This window comes from Lycium ferocissimum, chromosome 5 (genome assembly GCF_029784015.1).
Source record: "Lycium ferocissimum isolate CSIRO_LF1 chromosome 5, AGI_CSIRO_Lferr_CH_V1, whole genome shotgun sequence".
Taxonomy (NCBI): Eukaryota; Viridiplantae; Streptophyta; class Magnoliopsida; order Solanales; family Solanaceae; genus Lycium; species Lycium ferocissimum.
The window spans coordinates 5,625,614-5,641,105 of NC_081346.1; the positions used below are offsets into that span (position 1 = coordinate 5,625,614).

The 15,492-nt window shown below is 37.1% G+C and overlaps 2 protein-coding genes across 3 annotated transcripts in view; one reads left to right on the forward strand and one right to left on the reverse strand.

Annotated features, from left to right (window-relative positions):
- LOC132055617 (uncharacterized) overlaps window positions 1–15,492 on the forward strand; it is a 92,620-nt gene that overhangs the window by 13,844 nt on the left and 63,284 nt on the right. The gene's annotated exons all lie outside the window — the stretch shown is intronic.
- Window positions 984–2,735, reverse strand: LOC132055211 (uncharacterized). The gene has a single exon (XM_059446916.1). The coding sequence runs from the start codon at window positions 2,733–2,735 to the stop codon at window positions 984–986; it is 1,752 nt and encodes a 583-aa protein (XP_059302899.1).

Genomic DNA, 15,492 nt, shown 5'->3' on the forward strand with positions numbered 1-15,492 from the left:
CAGAATGGATTAGGTTATGTAATTGTATTTGACTGTAAATGGCAAAATCAATGATCAGAGAGTGAGGAGCATCACAAAATAGTTCGACAAGACAACAACAATCTATGACAAGTACTGTTATCAGAAGAGAACTGGAGTATAGAAACAATGGATTGTTTGGTTAATTCTCACCATATCATCTAAAAGTTTAAACCGTTAAAAGAGCGCATAAATTTATTTACTTCTTATTAATAAAGGATAGCAGTCAAACTCGAATCCAGGACAACCTGATAGAGTTAGAAGAAACAATCTGAATGGCGTGCGTTATTTGCATTTCTAAAGCACCCATTCTGTACATGCTTGGATAAAATCATATCTAATCCAGCAATATTCTATAGAACTAAAACTTAATCATAAAATTATATTGTTATCAAAAAGAACATTCATCGTCATAGCAGGATGCTCCTCTATTTCCACTTAATAGTGGATCCACTTTCAACGAATACAGCAGAAATCATCATCTGGTAAACAAAAGCGAGAAAAATTTGTAAACGCAGGATGAATCGGATGCCTTAAGGATTTTACAGTTTAACTAAATCTTAAAGCCCTCTTTGTGTCATTGATCGGTTGAAGAGCAAAAATACTTGAATAATACGAGACATTGAAGCCATAAACAAACCTGCAAATGGACCTATTAAAGAACATTTGTCCAGTTTTCCTTTTTCTTATGATTTTCATTTTCAACCTCTGGCACCCTACTGAAGAGCGGAGCAGGTTTGATTGCAGTGTGCAGCTATAAAGCAAATGTGTACAAATACAGGCATACTGCACATTCTATGTAAAACAATCGCATTAGCATTTCAATTCATCAAAATTTACAACCACCAAAAAAAAAAATCTGGATTACTTATATGACACGATTGACACAAGAAAGAAGAAAATGGGAAATGTTTGAAGATGAAGGGACACAGTGTATATAGTATGTGCTATATACCAAGCAAAAACTAGCCTGAGGACACTCGACATCCGTGGTGCAAGTAAAATCCCCTCAAGCCATCACTAAAAGCAGAGCAACAGGGTGGAATAACTCTCCTTAGTGATGGAGACGAAAACACCAAACTACTTAGAGAATTGATACTAACTTGAGGACACTTTTTCAAGTTTATCTCTCTCAATGACCTACAATTTTTCACCATTGCCTCTATGCCTTCTGCTGTCACTTCTTTACAGTTCTCCAAGTTTAATTTCACCAGGCGAGAACATCTGCTCCCAATCATGGCCAGGCCTTCATCATTTAATGCTGAACCAGCTGCACTAATAGCCTCAAGATTAGGCAATTCTGCACCTTTTCCGATATGTACAGTCAATGGACAGTCATCAAATTGCAACTTCCTTATCTGACTGCACATCGCAAGAGCAGAAGCAATACCAGCCTCAGTAAGACTAGTACACGATGACACATCAAGAATCTCCATGTTGGGGCACATTGAAGCAACTTTTGTGAGAGCGTCGTCATCCAGGGACGAGTTATGTGCCAAATTAACAGCCCTTATTCTCGGGTTCTTCACACCATTAGGAAAACAATCCTTCGTCATCCCAATACTAGTATTTTCCATGTTAACTTCTTCTAGTGAAGGGCAATTTCTTGCAAGTGTGAAGAACGTCAAGATGGTCAACCTCACACAACGGCTGAGATCAATGGTATCAAGACATTGTAGATATTGGGATAAATCATTCATAGACTCATCAGTCAAAAAATTTACTTCAACCAGGGATAAGCACTTAAGCGTACGATACGCACACAACAACGAAGATATACCAGATAATGTGAAATATGTACACCAACTAAGTGAAAGCCTATATAATGGGAGAGAAGCCTTAGCCACCAAGAAGAGGAATTCATCCGTAATAAAAGAGTTGGAAACCTCAAGTGTCTGTAAAGATCGGCTAGAAGTAGCCAAACATTCAAAATCAGAACTTGATCGAGCAACATGAATCTCGGACATTGAAATCCATCTCAAAGCAGCACAAGTACGCAGTAACGAAAGGATCCCTTTTAGCGTAACCAAAGCGCAATCCTCCACCTCAACGCCTTCTAAATTCAAGCAATTCATAGAAAGTGCAACAAGGGACCTATCAGAAATCAAATGATTCCCAGAAACATTGATTTTACGCAAACTACTCAAATTCACCGACAAAACCTCAACCCCAGAATCAGTCACAGTCCAATTGCTAACATCGTGAGCACTATATCTCGAACCGGAATCCAAATCCGTACCTGGATAGCTAATATCAAGCTCTTCCAAAAACGGAAACAACTCAGCTATAACATACAAATCAGTGTCACGTAAAACAATGAGATTACTACATTTCAAAACCCTCAAACCCTTTAATTTTAACCCCAATTCCTTCAACCCCTTAACGGGTAATTTCTTGTGACCCGAGATATCAAGTTGTTCAAGATTGGACGTATATGATATAGAATTGGCAAGATCAATAAGAACAGGATCAAGATCACCTTTGAAATTACTAAGATCAATAGAATTAAGATTCAAAAATCTGTGAATGAGTTTAGATATGGTACCATGGATAAGCAAAGTTGAGTCAATTACAGATAAATGGACACGTAGACGATTTGTGAGAGAAAGAAACTGTTTGCATACCAAAGAAAATGATTCCAAGTCAGATTGGTGATGGAGACGATTGAATATTAGTTCCCAACATTCTTCAGGCAAATTTTTGCATCCATTAGCCATTGATTTCAGCTAATTTTAGGGCTAAAAATGGGAATGAAATTGAGTTGAGTAAAGAGAGATGATTTGGAATTGGGTTAGTATTATTTTTTTCCGAATTTGGAATTCAGTATTGGTGGAAGGGAAACTTGGATTGAAGCTATTTTAACACATTGTTGAAGTGGGGACTATAGTTTCTTGTTATTGGTGGATCAGTCCGGAACTAGCAGATTGTGTTTGATTTAGTCCATTTCAATTTCCAAATTTGAATTTGAGACCCGGGAACTAATATATCCTCCTTATCTTTAGGCCTATTTGGATATGATTTGAAATCACTTATTTGAAGTTGAAATTTTATTTGGACATATAATTTGAATTTTTTAAGTTGTATTTTTTCTCATAAACATAAAAACCTCACAATTTTGTGAAAATTATAAAAAAAAAACTCCTACGTATTGTATAATCTTACCAAATGAGCAAATCATAGTTCATAAATCGGAATCTTAAGGTATCGCATTAATAAATCGCATATCTCCACGTTCTTTTTATAAATAAATGCTTGCGATTACATGTTATTACAAACTTTCAGATATACATAATTTCTTGATCTAATTAATCAACCATAGTAGTAGTAATAGCTTTTCTTTAATATAATCTTGGGAAAAGTATTCAAAACACACTCAAATTATGGCCAAAATTGTCATAACACACCTCAACTTTGCGGGGTCTATGATTTTTTACTGGACTTATTTTTTGTGTATTATTTTCGCTTTCAATAGGACAAAGTCACTCAAACGAGTTTGAGTGTATGCTGTAGCTCATAAAATTAAAATCGGACGGGTCATTTTTCATTATTTTGGTTTCCAAAATTTGAAATCCAAAATTCTCTCTCACCTTCCACTCGATTTACGCCATATTAATCACTCAAATACCATTTTAAAGCGCAAATCGGTGTGAATCATAGTTAAACTAACTTTAGGTGGTAACATCGCGGTGGATTTTGACCGAAATCGTCGATTTATCTTCAAGCTTTTAGTGACCGAAAAAAATACCGGGTTAGTCTTGTTCTTTGTCGGTATTTGTACGCATAAAGTTTATTTTTTTCTACATTATATAGGATTTGTGGAATTGTCGTATGAATTTCTAGGGTTTGTTAACAAATTATGGGTTTTTCTAGTTTAAATTGGGGTTATTTGGGGTTAAGAGATGTGTAATCTTATGTCGTGTAGTATTCTTGTTGTAATTGCGTCAATTTATTTTCACCCCAAAATGTGATTTTATACTTTTGTTTGGCCTTGTATTGTCCAAGTCTGAATTTAATTGTTGTTATTTGATGTGTGTGTGGGGTTGTGATTGTTGTTGACCATCTATTGTTATTGTATATGTGTGGTACTGATTGTTTGTACTATTACTGAATTGTAATTTCAGGTATGAGTGGGTTTGTATTAGTAACATTGAGATGGTATCATGGTGGGGTTTTGGATGTTCATAGTGGGGAACCATACAGTATGAGGGTGGACAAATAATAGAGTTTTTGGATGTTGATGTGGATAGGATGTCCTTTTTTTGAACTAAGGGATTATATTAAAGAACTAGGGTATACTACAAGTTGTTCATTTTGTGTTAGGAGATCTAATAGTGATAGTGTTGTAGAAATCCAAACTGATAGGGACATTTTCAAAATTTCACAAAGTTTTGAAAATGGGGATACTATTGAAATCTATGTCTGTCACATGGTTGATAATTTAGATAATGTAGATGGTCCCATTGCTTTGTTGGAATACACTAGCCCCAATGAGGAATCTTTGGCTGCTTTTAATAAAGAAAGGGATGGGGGTATCCAAGAAGGGGATGGGTTTGCTTTTAATAAAGAACCGGCGGACTGCGAAACTCTTTGCGGACCTATTTGAACCGATGAAGCTGCATTGACTAACACTTACGAAGACCCATTAAGTAGTGAATTTCCTATTCTTGAATCGACCAGTCACTGATGATACTTCGAGTCGACCAAGTGAACTTTCTTTAATGAACATGATCTTTGAACATGAAAGTGATGATGTTCATGAAGAGTGCATACAATTGAGGGCGAAAGGAGGTCATATCAGAGGAGGAAAAGAAGAGAAAGGATACCAAATGACCCTGGAGAAATTCCTGTTGGTGAAGTTGGTCCAGATCTGGGCTTTGATGAAACTGCTACTGCTGATACAAGCTTGAAAGGTAAGGTTGCTGGGGATGAGCCAGTGTATGTCAGTTCTGATGCATATAGTGTTGAATCAGATACAGATGATGAGTCAGGGTCTAGGAGGGCTAGGAGAAGGATAATTTTTGACAAAACTGTTGAAAAAGTGATGTGGGAGTTGGGGATGGTTTTTGAGGATGTGAATGAGTTTAGGGATCTTTGTTACAAAATATGCACTTCAAAAGGGGTGTACGGTTAGAGAAATTTGTGAGCCCAAAAAGGTTAGGGTGAGGTGTAGGGATGCCCATGGTTGCTATATACAAGTCTTGACAAGAAGACTAATGATTTCATGATCAAAACCTACAATCCTAAACATAGGTGTGTCAAGACTACTAGAAATTACATGTGCAATGCTAAGTTCTTGTCTAAACATTACAAGAATAGAATTACAGAACGACCAAACATTAGGATTTTCAAGTTTCACGGTTGATTAGGGAAGAACTTAATATACATGTTGGAAAAACCACTGCCAGGAGAGCTAGAGCTAAAGTACTCCAAGAAATCATGGGTGATCATGTGTTAGAGTTTGGAAGAATATTTGACTATAGGGATGAAATGTTGAGGACTAATCCTGGGAGTACTTGTGTTGTTAAGGTTGATGACTGCGGTGAAAGTGGTAGGTTGGTGTTTGAAAGTTTTTATATTTGCTTTGATGCTTTGAAAAAATGCTTTTTAGGTGGCTGTAGGAAATGTATTGGTTTGGATGGTTGTTTCTTAAAGGGAATAACCAAAGGACAGCTATTAGTTCATTTGTTGCTAAAGATGCTAATAATCAAATGTTGCCTATTGCTTGGGCTATAGTGGAATATGAGAATAAGAACACTTGGACATGGTTTTTGAAATTGTTGATAGGCGATTTGGGAATGGGAGATGGCAGCAACTACTTGTGATATCGAGACATGCAAAATGTATGACAATCACTTTTTTTTTTCTTCATTTAGTTTTCGTCCATTCATATATAATTGTTTCTCAAAATTGTAGGGGCTTAATCAGTATGAAAGAATTGTTACCCTTTGGTGGAGCACGGGATGTGTGCAAGACATATCTAGCCAACTGGTCAAAAGAATGGAGAGGTCTTCAAGAAGGAACCAATTGCGGAAGTGTGCAAAAAGCACCTTTGAAGGAGAGATGAAGATAAATCTGGACAAAATGAAACAGCTTGGTACTGCCAAGGATGGTAAGGATATTGTTGCAGATTCTTGTACTACCCACCTGAAACTTGGTGTAAACTGTACTTTAGAACTGACATTAAGTGTGATAGTGTGGACAATAATATGTCCGAGAGCTTGATGCCTGGATTTTAGGACCAAGGCATAAAACCATTATCACTATGCTTGAAGAGATTAGAGTGAAGGTAATGACTAGAATAGGTCAGTTGAGTCAATTTCCAAAAACATGGTTAACTAATATATCTCCAATGGCACTGAGGGTACTAGAAATCAACATAAAGAAGTCAATGGAATGTAATATTGATTTCAATGGTGAGAGAGGGTTTGAAATTAGTGATGGGCCATATCAACATACTGTTGATTTGAGAAATAGAACTTGCAGTTGTAGGGCTGGATGCTCAAGGAGTACCATGTCAACATGCCACTATTTGCCATATTATATAAGAAGTATGAACCCGTTGAGTTTGTTGATAGGCCTTTCTACAGTAAGGAGACCTACTTGAGGACTTATTGTCATTTTCTTCAACCAGTCACCAATATGAAAATGTGGCCTGAGTCCAATAACCCCTATGTTGCACCACCAGTTGTAAAGCCTATGCCAGGCAGACCAAAGAAGGTCAGGAGAAGAGAAGCCACTGAGTCAAAAAGATATGGTAAGTTGTCAAGAAAAGGAGTTGACATGAATTGCAGCATTTGTCATGGTAAAAACCATAATAAAAGAGGCTGTCCTTTGAAGGTATGAGCTTTTAAAGTAAACTCTGTTTTTTATACTCTTTGGAGTAATGGTTTTGATTTGACACTACTGTTTTTGGTAGGATTCTGGTAGAACAAGCTATGGTCATGGACCAGATGTTGCTGCAGCATCTCAGCCAAGCTTTGCTGAATCAAGTGCTACACCTGCAAGAGCTAGGGGAAGGCCAAGAAAGACAACTCCAACTTCTGAAGCACCAGCAAAAGCTAGGGGAAGGCCAAGGAAAAATCCATTAACTTCTGATGCACCAGCAAGAGCAAGTGCAAGGCCAAGGAGTACTTCTCAAGCACCACCAACAGCAAGTGCAAGGCCAAGGAGTACTTCTCAAGCACCACCAACAGCAAGTGCAAGGCCCAGAAGTACTTCTCCAAGCACCAACAAGAGGTATGGGAACAAGGAGGACAACCATTAGTGCTAAATGGTTTGAAAATGCAACAAGTTATGCTGCACCTGTTGCAGCCAATGCACTTGATCAACCTGCTGCTTCTCAGTCTAACGTGAGGAGGGGAAGACCAAGAAAAACCTCTGAAGCTTCTAGTGCTGCACCTGTTGCAGCCAATGCACCTGATCAACCTGCTGCTTCTCAGTCTAATGTGAGGAGGGGAAGACCAAGAAAAACCTCTCAAGCTTCTAGTGTAATTTGTTGATAATGAAAGAGGAAGAACTACCCCTTACAAAGGCCTAGAATTTGTTGGAATGGGTATATTTGTCATGAGAAAATGGATTTACAACATACAATGTAAGAGCTGAAATATTTGTTGGATTGGGTATATTTGTTGCAAGTAGGTTTACTAACTATAAACAATTGTTTTGCTTTGTCTACGGCATGGCTTGCCAAGTAGTAGGATAATTGATCTTGCTCAAGAAAGCATATAAGGTCGGACTGATGTTGCGGGACCTTGGTCACAAAGCAAGGACTGGAGTGAGGTGGAAGGGCAAAAAGACAATGACATCAAGCCACTGGAAGAGATGAGGGTAAATAAAAGGAAAAAAAAGTGACGACAACGAACTCGCAGACAAAGGATCCATGGAAGTAGTGTTAATGTTGGTAGTTGGTAGAACAAGTTAATGTAGTTGGTAGTTTTTGCAGTTCATAAACAAACTAAAGTAGCTGTGGCTTAGATGCTTGTTTTGTGACATTATGCTACTGCACTTGAATGTTGCATCATCATGAATGTGATGCACTACTTTTGTACAAACTTATATTGGTGCAAGTGTTTATATATAGCAGGGTCTGTTTCTATTATTAAGTCCTGTCTCTTTTCAGCAGTAACATCAGTGCACATGTTTAATGTCCAGAATATCTTTCTATTTGAAATTGTTGGTGCACATGTTTAATGTCCGAGAATGTGCAACCTATGTTGGTGCGAACATTTTCTTTTTCAAAGCTGAGTTTATGGACCAAGTGAAATCTGTTGGTCATGCATTTAAACTGCATTAATGTTGCTCACCAAATCTGGTCAAGCATTTTGAACGAAATTAGTGTTGCAAACTAAATGTGGTCAAGCTTTTGACCGGATTTAAAGGTGGTCAACAACAGCTAAGGTGGTTGGGGGTTAAATAGTGGGGAATTTATTGCAAAACACATTATAAATATAGGCTTTCACTTACACTTTAATACTTTGAAATAGCATTCTACACAACCTCTAACATGAGCCTTAATTCGAAAATGGTAGCTTATTTTGAGAAAAAATTGACCAAATCATACGTCGAAAAGGATGATTTCGTAAGTGTTCGTCTAATTTATTTGTTATTTTGAACTGTTATTTTAGTTTTAGTAATCACATGTTTTTTCGCAGATCCTTCCAAGTAGCATTCTTGAATTTCTCCCAGACGATGACCGTGAAGCTGTTGTAATTTCTGAAAGAGGCGCGTACAAAATGAAATACAAAGTTGGTGCTCATACGCGGCTCTATCAAGGATGGAAAGAATTTATAGATGCTAACGGATTCGGGACGGGGATATATTGTGTTTCAAGGCACAGCATTTGCTAGAGACCGGATACACTTCCTTGTTGAAAAAAAATAGGAGATCATAGAAATAGATTAGACTGGTCTCCGTGTTTTCAATTTAAGCAAGGTTTATGTTGGAGCACATGTAACACCTTTGCTTTCTAAATTAAAGGGATTTCATTCATCAATTTCAAACTTACATTAAACACAAAACAAAAGAAAACTAGAAAGGATTCCTAACATACATTAGCCAAGACAAAATAAAATGGAAAAGTAGTTCCTACCTAACATTAACCACAACACAAAAGACATTTTCCAAAACTTTTGCCTACCTAACATCAAGCACAAAACTAAACCATTCAACTTCAAAAATACAAGAAACACTAAGGCAATTGGTCATGACAAGTTGAAGCATTTCCTCGCATTAACCAACTGATCCAACTAGCAAAACAAAACAAGATACAAAATGTGAAAATCAAATTAGAGCTAAAGTTGTTGATCCCCTTCTTTTTCGATTTTATCTCTTTTGCATTTTCAATTTCGCCAGCATTAATCACACTTGATTGTTCTTCCATCTCCTTCATTTTCATATCACTTGAGCCAGCATTGTTCTTCCATTTCAATCTCTTTCAACATCTCGGCAATTTCGGAACTTCCACATCCTTCTTCCATCTCCTTAATTTTCTTCTCTTTTGAAGCTAATTCTCCATGCATCTCCTTCATTTTGTTCACCAACTTTGGAATAATGTATTTCGATCTTTCATCAACTTTGGAAAGATCCCTCCATCGAAAAAATTTACACTTCTTCAAACCATAGTAGGGGCAAGACCAATATCTTCTTCCGGGATTATTGTCAGACCCGGAAGTCTTCAATGGGAGCAACACACCATGATGGACGCATCGCACCTCCTCATTCAACATTGGATCTTCATTGTCCATACAAAGCTTATTCAAATCCAATCTTGTTTCTTCCATAGCTAACAATTTTAATCGAAATTTGGGGAAAGAAATTGTAAGAATCCAATCTTGGGTAAGAATTGAAACATGAAGAGAAGAAATTTACCAAAAAATTTGGGGAAGAACTCAATGTGGAAGAAGAGAAGAAGATCTAGCCGTTTGTGGGGATTTAAGATTGGATTTGGGGGAATTAAAAACGTTATTTGGACGTCCGTGTGGCAAATATACACTGGTCCATATAGTTTTTATCATCTCTTACGCGAGCGAAGGAGAGTAGCTACACTTGCTAGTCCAAGGTCACCGGTTGAAAGCGAAAATAATACACAAAAAATAAGTCCAGGGGGGTCATAGGACCCCCGCAAAGTTGAGGTGTGTTATGGCAATTTTGGCCATAGTTTGAGTGTGTTTTGAATACTTTTCCCTATAATCTTCCTACATGGTCAGGGGAGGACTCACCTTGAAGGGTGGGGGGACATGCCCCCCCCCCCCCCACCTCGTAACTTCGGAAAAAATCCTATATACATATATTTATATGGCAAACTTACTCAAATGACTACCTTATTGTAGCTTCCTACCATTTGTAGCTATCCTTTTAAATATTACCATTTGTAGCTATATTTTGGCAAAATAGTGTATATTTTTGCGTGTATTTGTTGCCAACAAATACATGAGAACAAGGTAAAAAAAAATAAAAAAACAAGATCCTTGATTTTAGCCTTTAACGGTAGAGCTATTAAATTAGATATTAATTTATTTATTTTTGATGTATTTTAGTGATATTTTTTTTTTTTTTGCTTTGACGTATTTCAGTGATTTTTTTTTTATGTATTTCAGTGATTTTTTTTGATGTATTTTATTGATTTTTTTGTTTTTTGTTTTTGATGTATTTCAGTGGCTTTTTTTGATGTATTTCAAATACATTGTGTACATTCCAACTACATATGAAGCCAAATATATTCAAATTTTCTTGTATTTGAATGGATTTCAACAAATACATTTAGATACAAGACAAAAAAATTCAAATACATTAAAAAACAGTGTATTTGGCTATTAACAAAATACACTAAAAAATAGACTCAAAAAATACAAAGACAAATACATTAAAAAACAGTGTATTTGTAAGATGTAGATTTTTTAATGTATTTATATTTGGCTTTTAACAAATACACACGGCCAGATTTGAGACATTACCAGCAGCAAAAACCAATCTCTCCACCACCACCAAAATCCTAACCTGACACACCACCACCAAAAACCCAAATCTGAGACACCACCACCACCAAAAAAGCCTAATCTTTTCATCACCAACAAAACCCTAATCTCTCCACCTCCACGTCATCTTCTCCGCCGCCATCTCAAAATCAGTCCATCGCCGCCACCACCAACAATACACACGGCCAGATCTGTGCCATCGCCTCACCGAATAGAGTGAAAAGAGAGAGAGAGAGAGAGAGAGAGGGGTGAGCACAGAGGGAGAGGGAGAAGAGAGAGAGGGGCAGCTGTAACACCCCGTAAACTTGAACTAGGTGTGAATATATAAAAATCTAGTATTAAGATGATATTTTATCTATATGAATCCATTCTTGGTGAATTCGGTTGGAGGATGGTCGTTTTGAAGTCAAACCAATTAGTGAAGTTCTTAAGCCCTCTTAAATTCGCCTACGTTTTGGTAGGTCTGTCTTCTGGGCAATTTTCATGAAAATGTGTTGTGAATTTGGAAACACTTCCTCAATGAAAGTTGTAGATATTTGAAATATCTTTCCAACGGTAGGTCGCCCAGCCCAAACGGAGTTACGTACAAGAAGTTATGTCCATTTTACCCAACACTGTGCAGAACCGACACATGCCGACTTTTCAGGCGCGTGGGGGCGCGTGCAATAGACCCGTATCGCGGGCCGATCGCGCAAGTCTGAGTATTGAGCTGCAGAATATTTCGCGATGGTCCCGCATCGTGGACCAATCGCGAATAGGGTCGGATTTAGGTCAAAAAGTCGGGTTTACGCGTTTTCAGTTATATTTAAGGTTGGGGTTTATTTCCAGACACCCATTCACGAAAATTTACCTAAAGTCAATAAGAACAAGTCCCAAGCCTCAAGAACCCTAAAAGGTAAGTGTTATCATGATTCTAGGTTGAATTCAAGTCTCGATTCCCTTTCTAACATCAAACCCATGATTCTTAACATGATTTTGTGATCAAAACCTAGGGTTGCAACATAATTCTTTCCAAAGTGATTCAAGCTAGGGTTTGGGTGTTCTTCATTAGAAAAGTGATTTGTTAAACTCTGTTTAACAAATTAAGGTATGTCTCCCTTTTAAAAACCTTATTTTGAATGTTTGTCTCCCTTTTAAAAACCTTATTTTGAATGTATGTCTCCCTTTTAAAAACCTTATTTTGAATGTATGTCTCCCTTTTAAAAACCTTATTTTGAATGTATGTCTCCCTTTTAAAAATCTTATTGTGATTTGTATGTCTCTTTAAAACAATAAAATCCTTTTTGAATATAAAGGTAATTGATATGTCTCTTTTGCAAACTCTCTTGAAAGATTGATTCTTTATAAAAGCATGTGTTGAATGATATGATGAATTGGTTTTACACTCTCGAAATTTATTACATGTTTTGATTAATGGTTAATGTGCGTGAGGGGACAAGCCCACATTAAATCTAGATTGTAACAAACCCTATATATGTATGTGATATTATGAATCATTTTCTTCTATAGAGATGATCGGTGATGATGGTTAATTTTTGGTATTGATGATTTTACAAAGGAACTATGACAAAGAAATCTTATTTAAAGAAGTGAAAACGTTTTCAAGATTATCTATGAATTTATGGATTTTCGTAATGGCATAATGAACTTTAATGCTATTTGATGGTGTATTTGTTTTGAGACAAATTGTGAATCGGCTTCTATGCTATGAATTTTGTTGTTGTGTTTGGCCTAGCTACTCGGGAGGAAGGGTAGCCACTATGGATCCTAGTGTGGTAATTGCCTAGCCATTCGGGAGGATGAGTGGTCACCGAGGATCTCATATTCCAGTGTGCTTACGCCTAGCCATTCGGGAGGATGAGTAGTCACCGAGATCTCATATTCGGATGTGCTTACGCCTAGCCATTCGGGAGGATGAATGGTCACCGAGGATCTCATATTCCGGGGTGCTTACGCCTAGCCATTCGGGAGGAAGAGCGGCCACTATCGGGTTCGCTACCCGGGGTGTGATTCAAGCCTAGCTATTCGGGGGGAAGGATAGCCACCGGCGGGTTTGCTACACAGGGTGTGATGTATGCCTAGCTATTCGGGAGGAAGGATAGCCACCGCGTACTACATAGTCCGGTGTGATGTATGCCTAGCTATTCGGGAGGAAGGATAGCCACCGCGTACTACATAGTCCGGTGTGATTTATGCCTAGCTATTCGGGAGGAAGGATAGCCACCGAGAATTATATGTTCCGGTGTGGTGCGCTATGCGCGATATGCTTGATTCTTGGGCTTGTATTGGCATGTGTGACATTCTTATTCTCTTATGGAATTGTTGATGACTATCTTAATTGATTAAAAAGGGCATATTTGAAGTTGTAACTTAACAAGAGGCTTTATAAGTGGGTTTTGATACTTATTATTGAGATACATAAAACCGAATAAGCGCTTACGTTGATTTCATATGATTTTCAAGACTGATTTCTTCATGTATTATTTTACTTTATTTTCGTATTATTCATTGTCCCCGAGGCACTCACTGAGTACGAAGTACTCAGGCATACCATTGTTGTTTTTTATGGTATGTTAGGTAACGGAGAAGAGCAGGTTCGTGATACTCCAGGTGCTTAGGAAGGACTTGCTGTTGCGGATAATTTGGTGAGCCCACACATTCGTTCGTGGGACACCCTGTTGATTTACTTATTTGTTACATTAGTTGTAGGCTGCGTCCCGATGAGTCAGACTATTAATCCTTTATCTTAGAAGCTCCCTAGTATACATTTGTGGGTAGTTATTGAGTTATTGATTAACTCTTGGGCACGTTGTTATGTTTGACAAGCATAGATAACTAAAGACTTCCGCTGATTTAATTCTTATATGCGTGATTCGTTTACCTTTATTTTATTAACTGTTGGAGGCGAATGTTGAACCTGGCGGGTTCAAGTATTATTATGGTGTTGCTTAGGTTCTTCCGATGTTGTTCATGACGTCGGATGCCGGTCACGTCTAGGGTGGGTTTTGGGGCGTGACAGCAGCGGAGAGAGAGAGGGGCGGCGCGGCCATGGTGGTGGTGGTTGAGAGAAGGGGAGAGAGATTTTTTAGGGTTTTGAGAAATAAAAAATCTGAAATGGGTAGTGATTGGGAAAAAAGAAAGATATATGTATTTGGGTATGTATTTTTTGATATAGCTACCATTTGTAATTTAGAAAAGTTAATTAACTACTAAATATAATTAAATAAAAGGGTAGTTAATATTAATAATTAGGTATTAAAAGAAGCTACAATGAGTAAAAATTCCTATTTATATACCTTGAAAAACTATCATATATTATAAAAGGATCCCTCAAACATAATTGCTAAAGTAGTTCAGTTGGTAGGAGAGCCCTTGAGTTGATGCTCACCAGTCGCGATTCGAGTTCAAATCTCGGCTCCTACAATTATTATTTTTATAAATTTGTGCAGTAAACTGTTGTACAAACCTGCGTTTAATGCAGATTTTTAATTGTTTTTTAATCTTTTTATTGTTAGTCCCCCTTCCCTTTTACTTTTTCATTAAATCCCCCCCACCCCCACCCCACCCCAAAAGTCCCAAATTTCAAAAGATCTTTTTTCACTTCCCACTCATCTTTTTCCAATGTAAAAAGCAAAAAGAAACTTCTTTGGCTATCTCTGTAACATCCTAAATTTATTATTGGCCTTTAAATAATCTTGCTCTTGTAGTAAATACTTTTTATTATTATTCTTGAATTTAAAATTTTAGTTTTTGTTTGGAAAAAAATAAATAAATAAATTTGGACTTGCCATATTTTTTTTGGATATTGAAGCCCATTAGTAAGACCCAATTGATAAAAATGGGTACTACAAGGAAAGAAGACCATTTCTTTCACCCCACTCTCTACTTCTTCTTCTTCTTCTCCTAAACCCTCCATTAGAAATCCCAACCCACCTAAACTACTCTCCAAATATCAACAAGATCCTCCTAGTATTCATGCTTTGTATATATTTTGGAAGGTTGCCACCAAGAATCAAATAGGTTAAGTCTTGTTTTGATAATCCTAGGTTTTGGGTTTGTGAAGAAGCTCGATCAATCTTGTGGTAAGCTTGTTATTCCATATTATTTTGCGTGAAATATTCAAGTTTTTGTTAGAGATTTTGAAACCTTGAAGTAAGGAAATTTAATCCCGCTTTTGGAGCTAGCAGCAATTAGTATATTGACCATAACTTTTTATCTATAAGGCGGAATTTGGTGATTCAAAATGCTATGAAAAGATAAGAAAATTACGCACAACTTTCGTGTTTTGCGAAAATTCTAATTCCTCTGTTTACTATGTCAAAAACATATTGCAAGGCAGCACATAGCTGTTGTCCAGAATTTTTTCTACTTAAAATTTTGCAATAATGGTGACCTATTTAGCCCCGTTTTTGTTCGTCATGATTAGCTTCTACATCGTTAAACTTTAGACCTTAAGTGAGTATTCCATTGTGTATTTAAGGTACAAGAGGCTCTTGTAAAA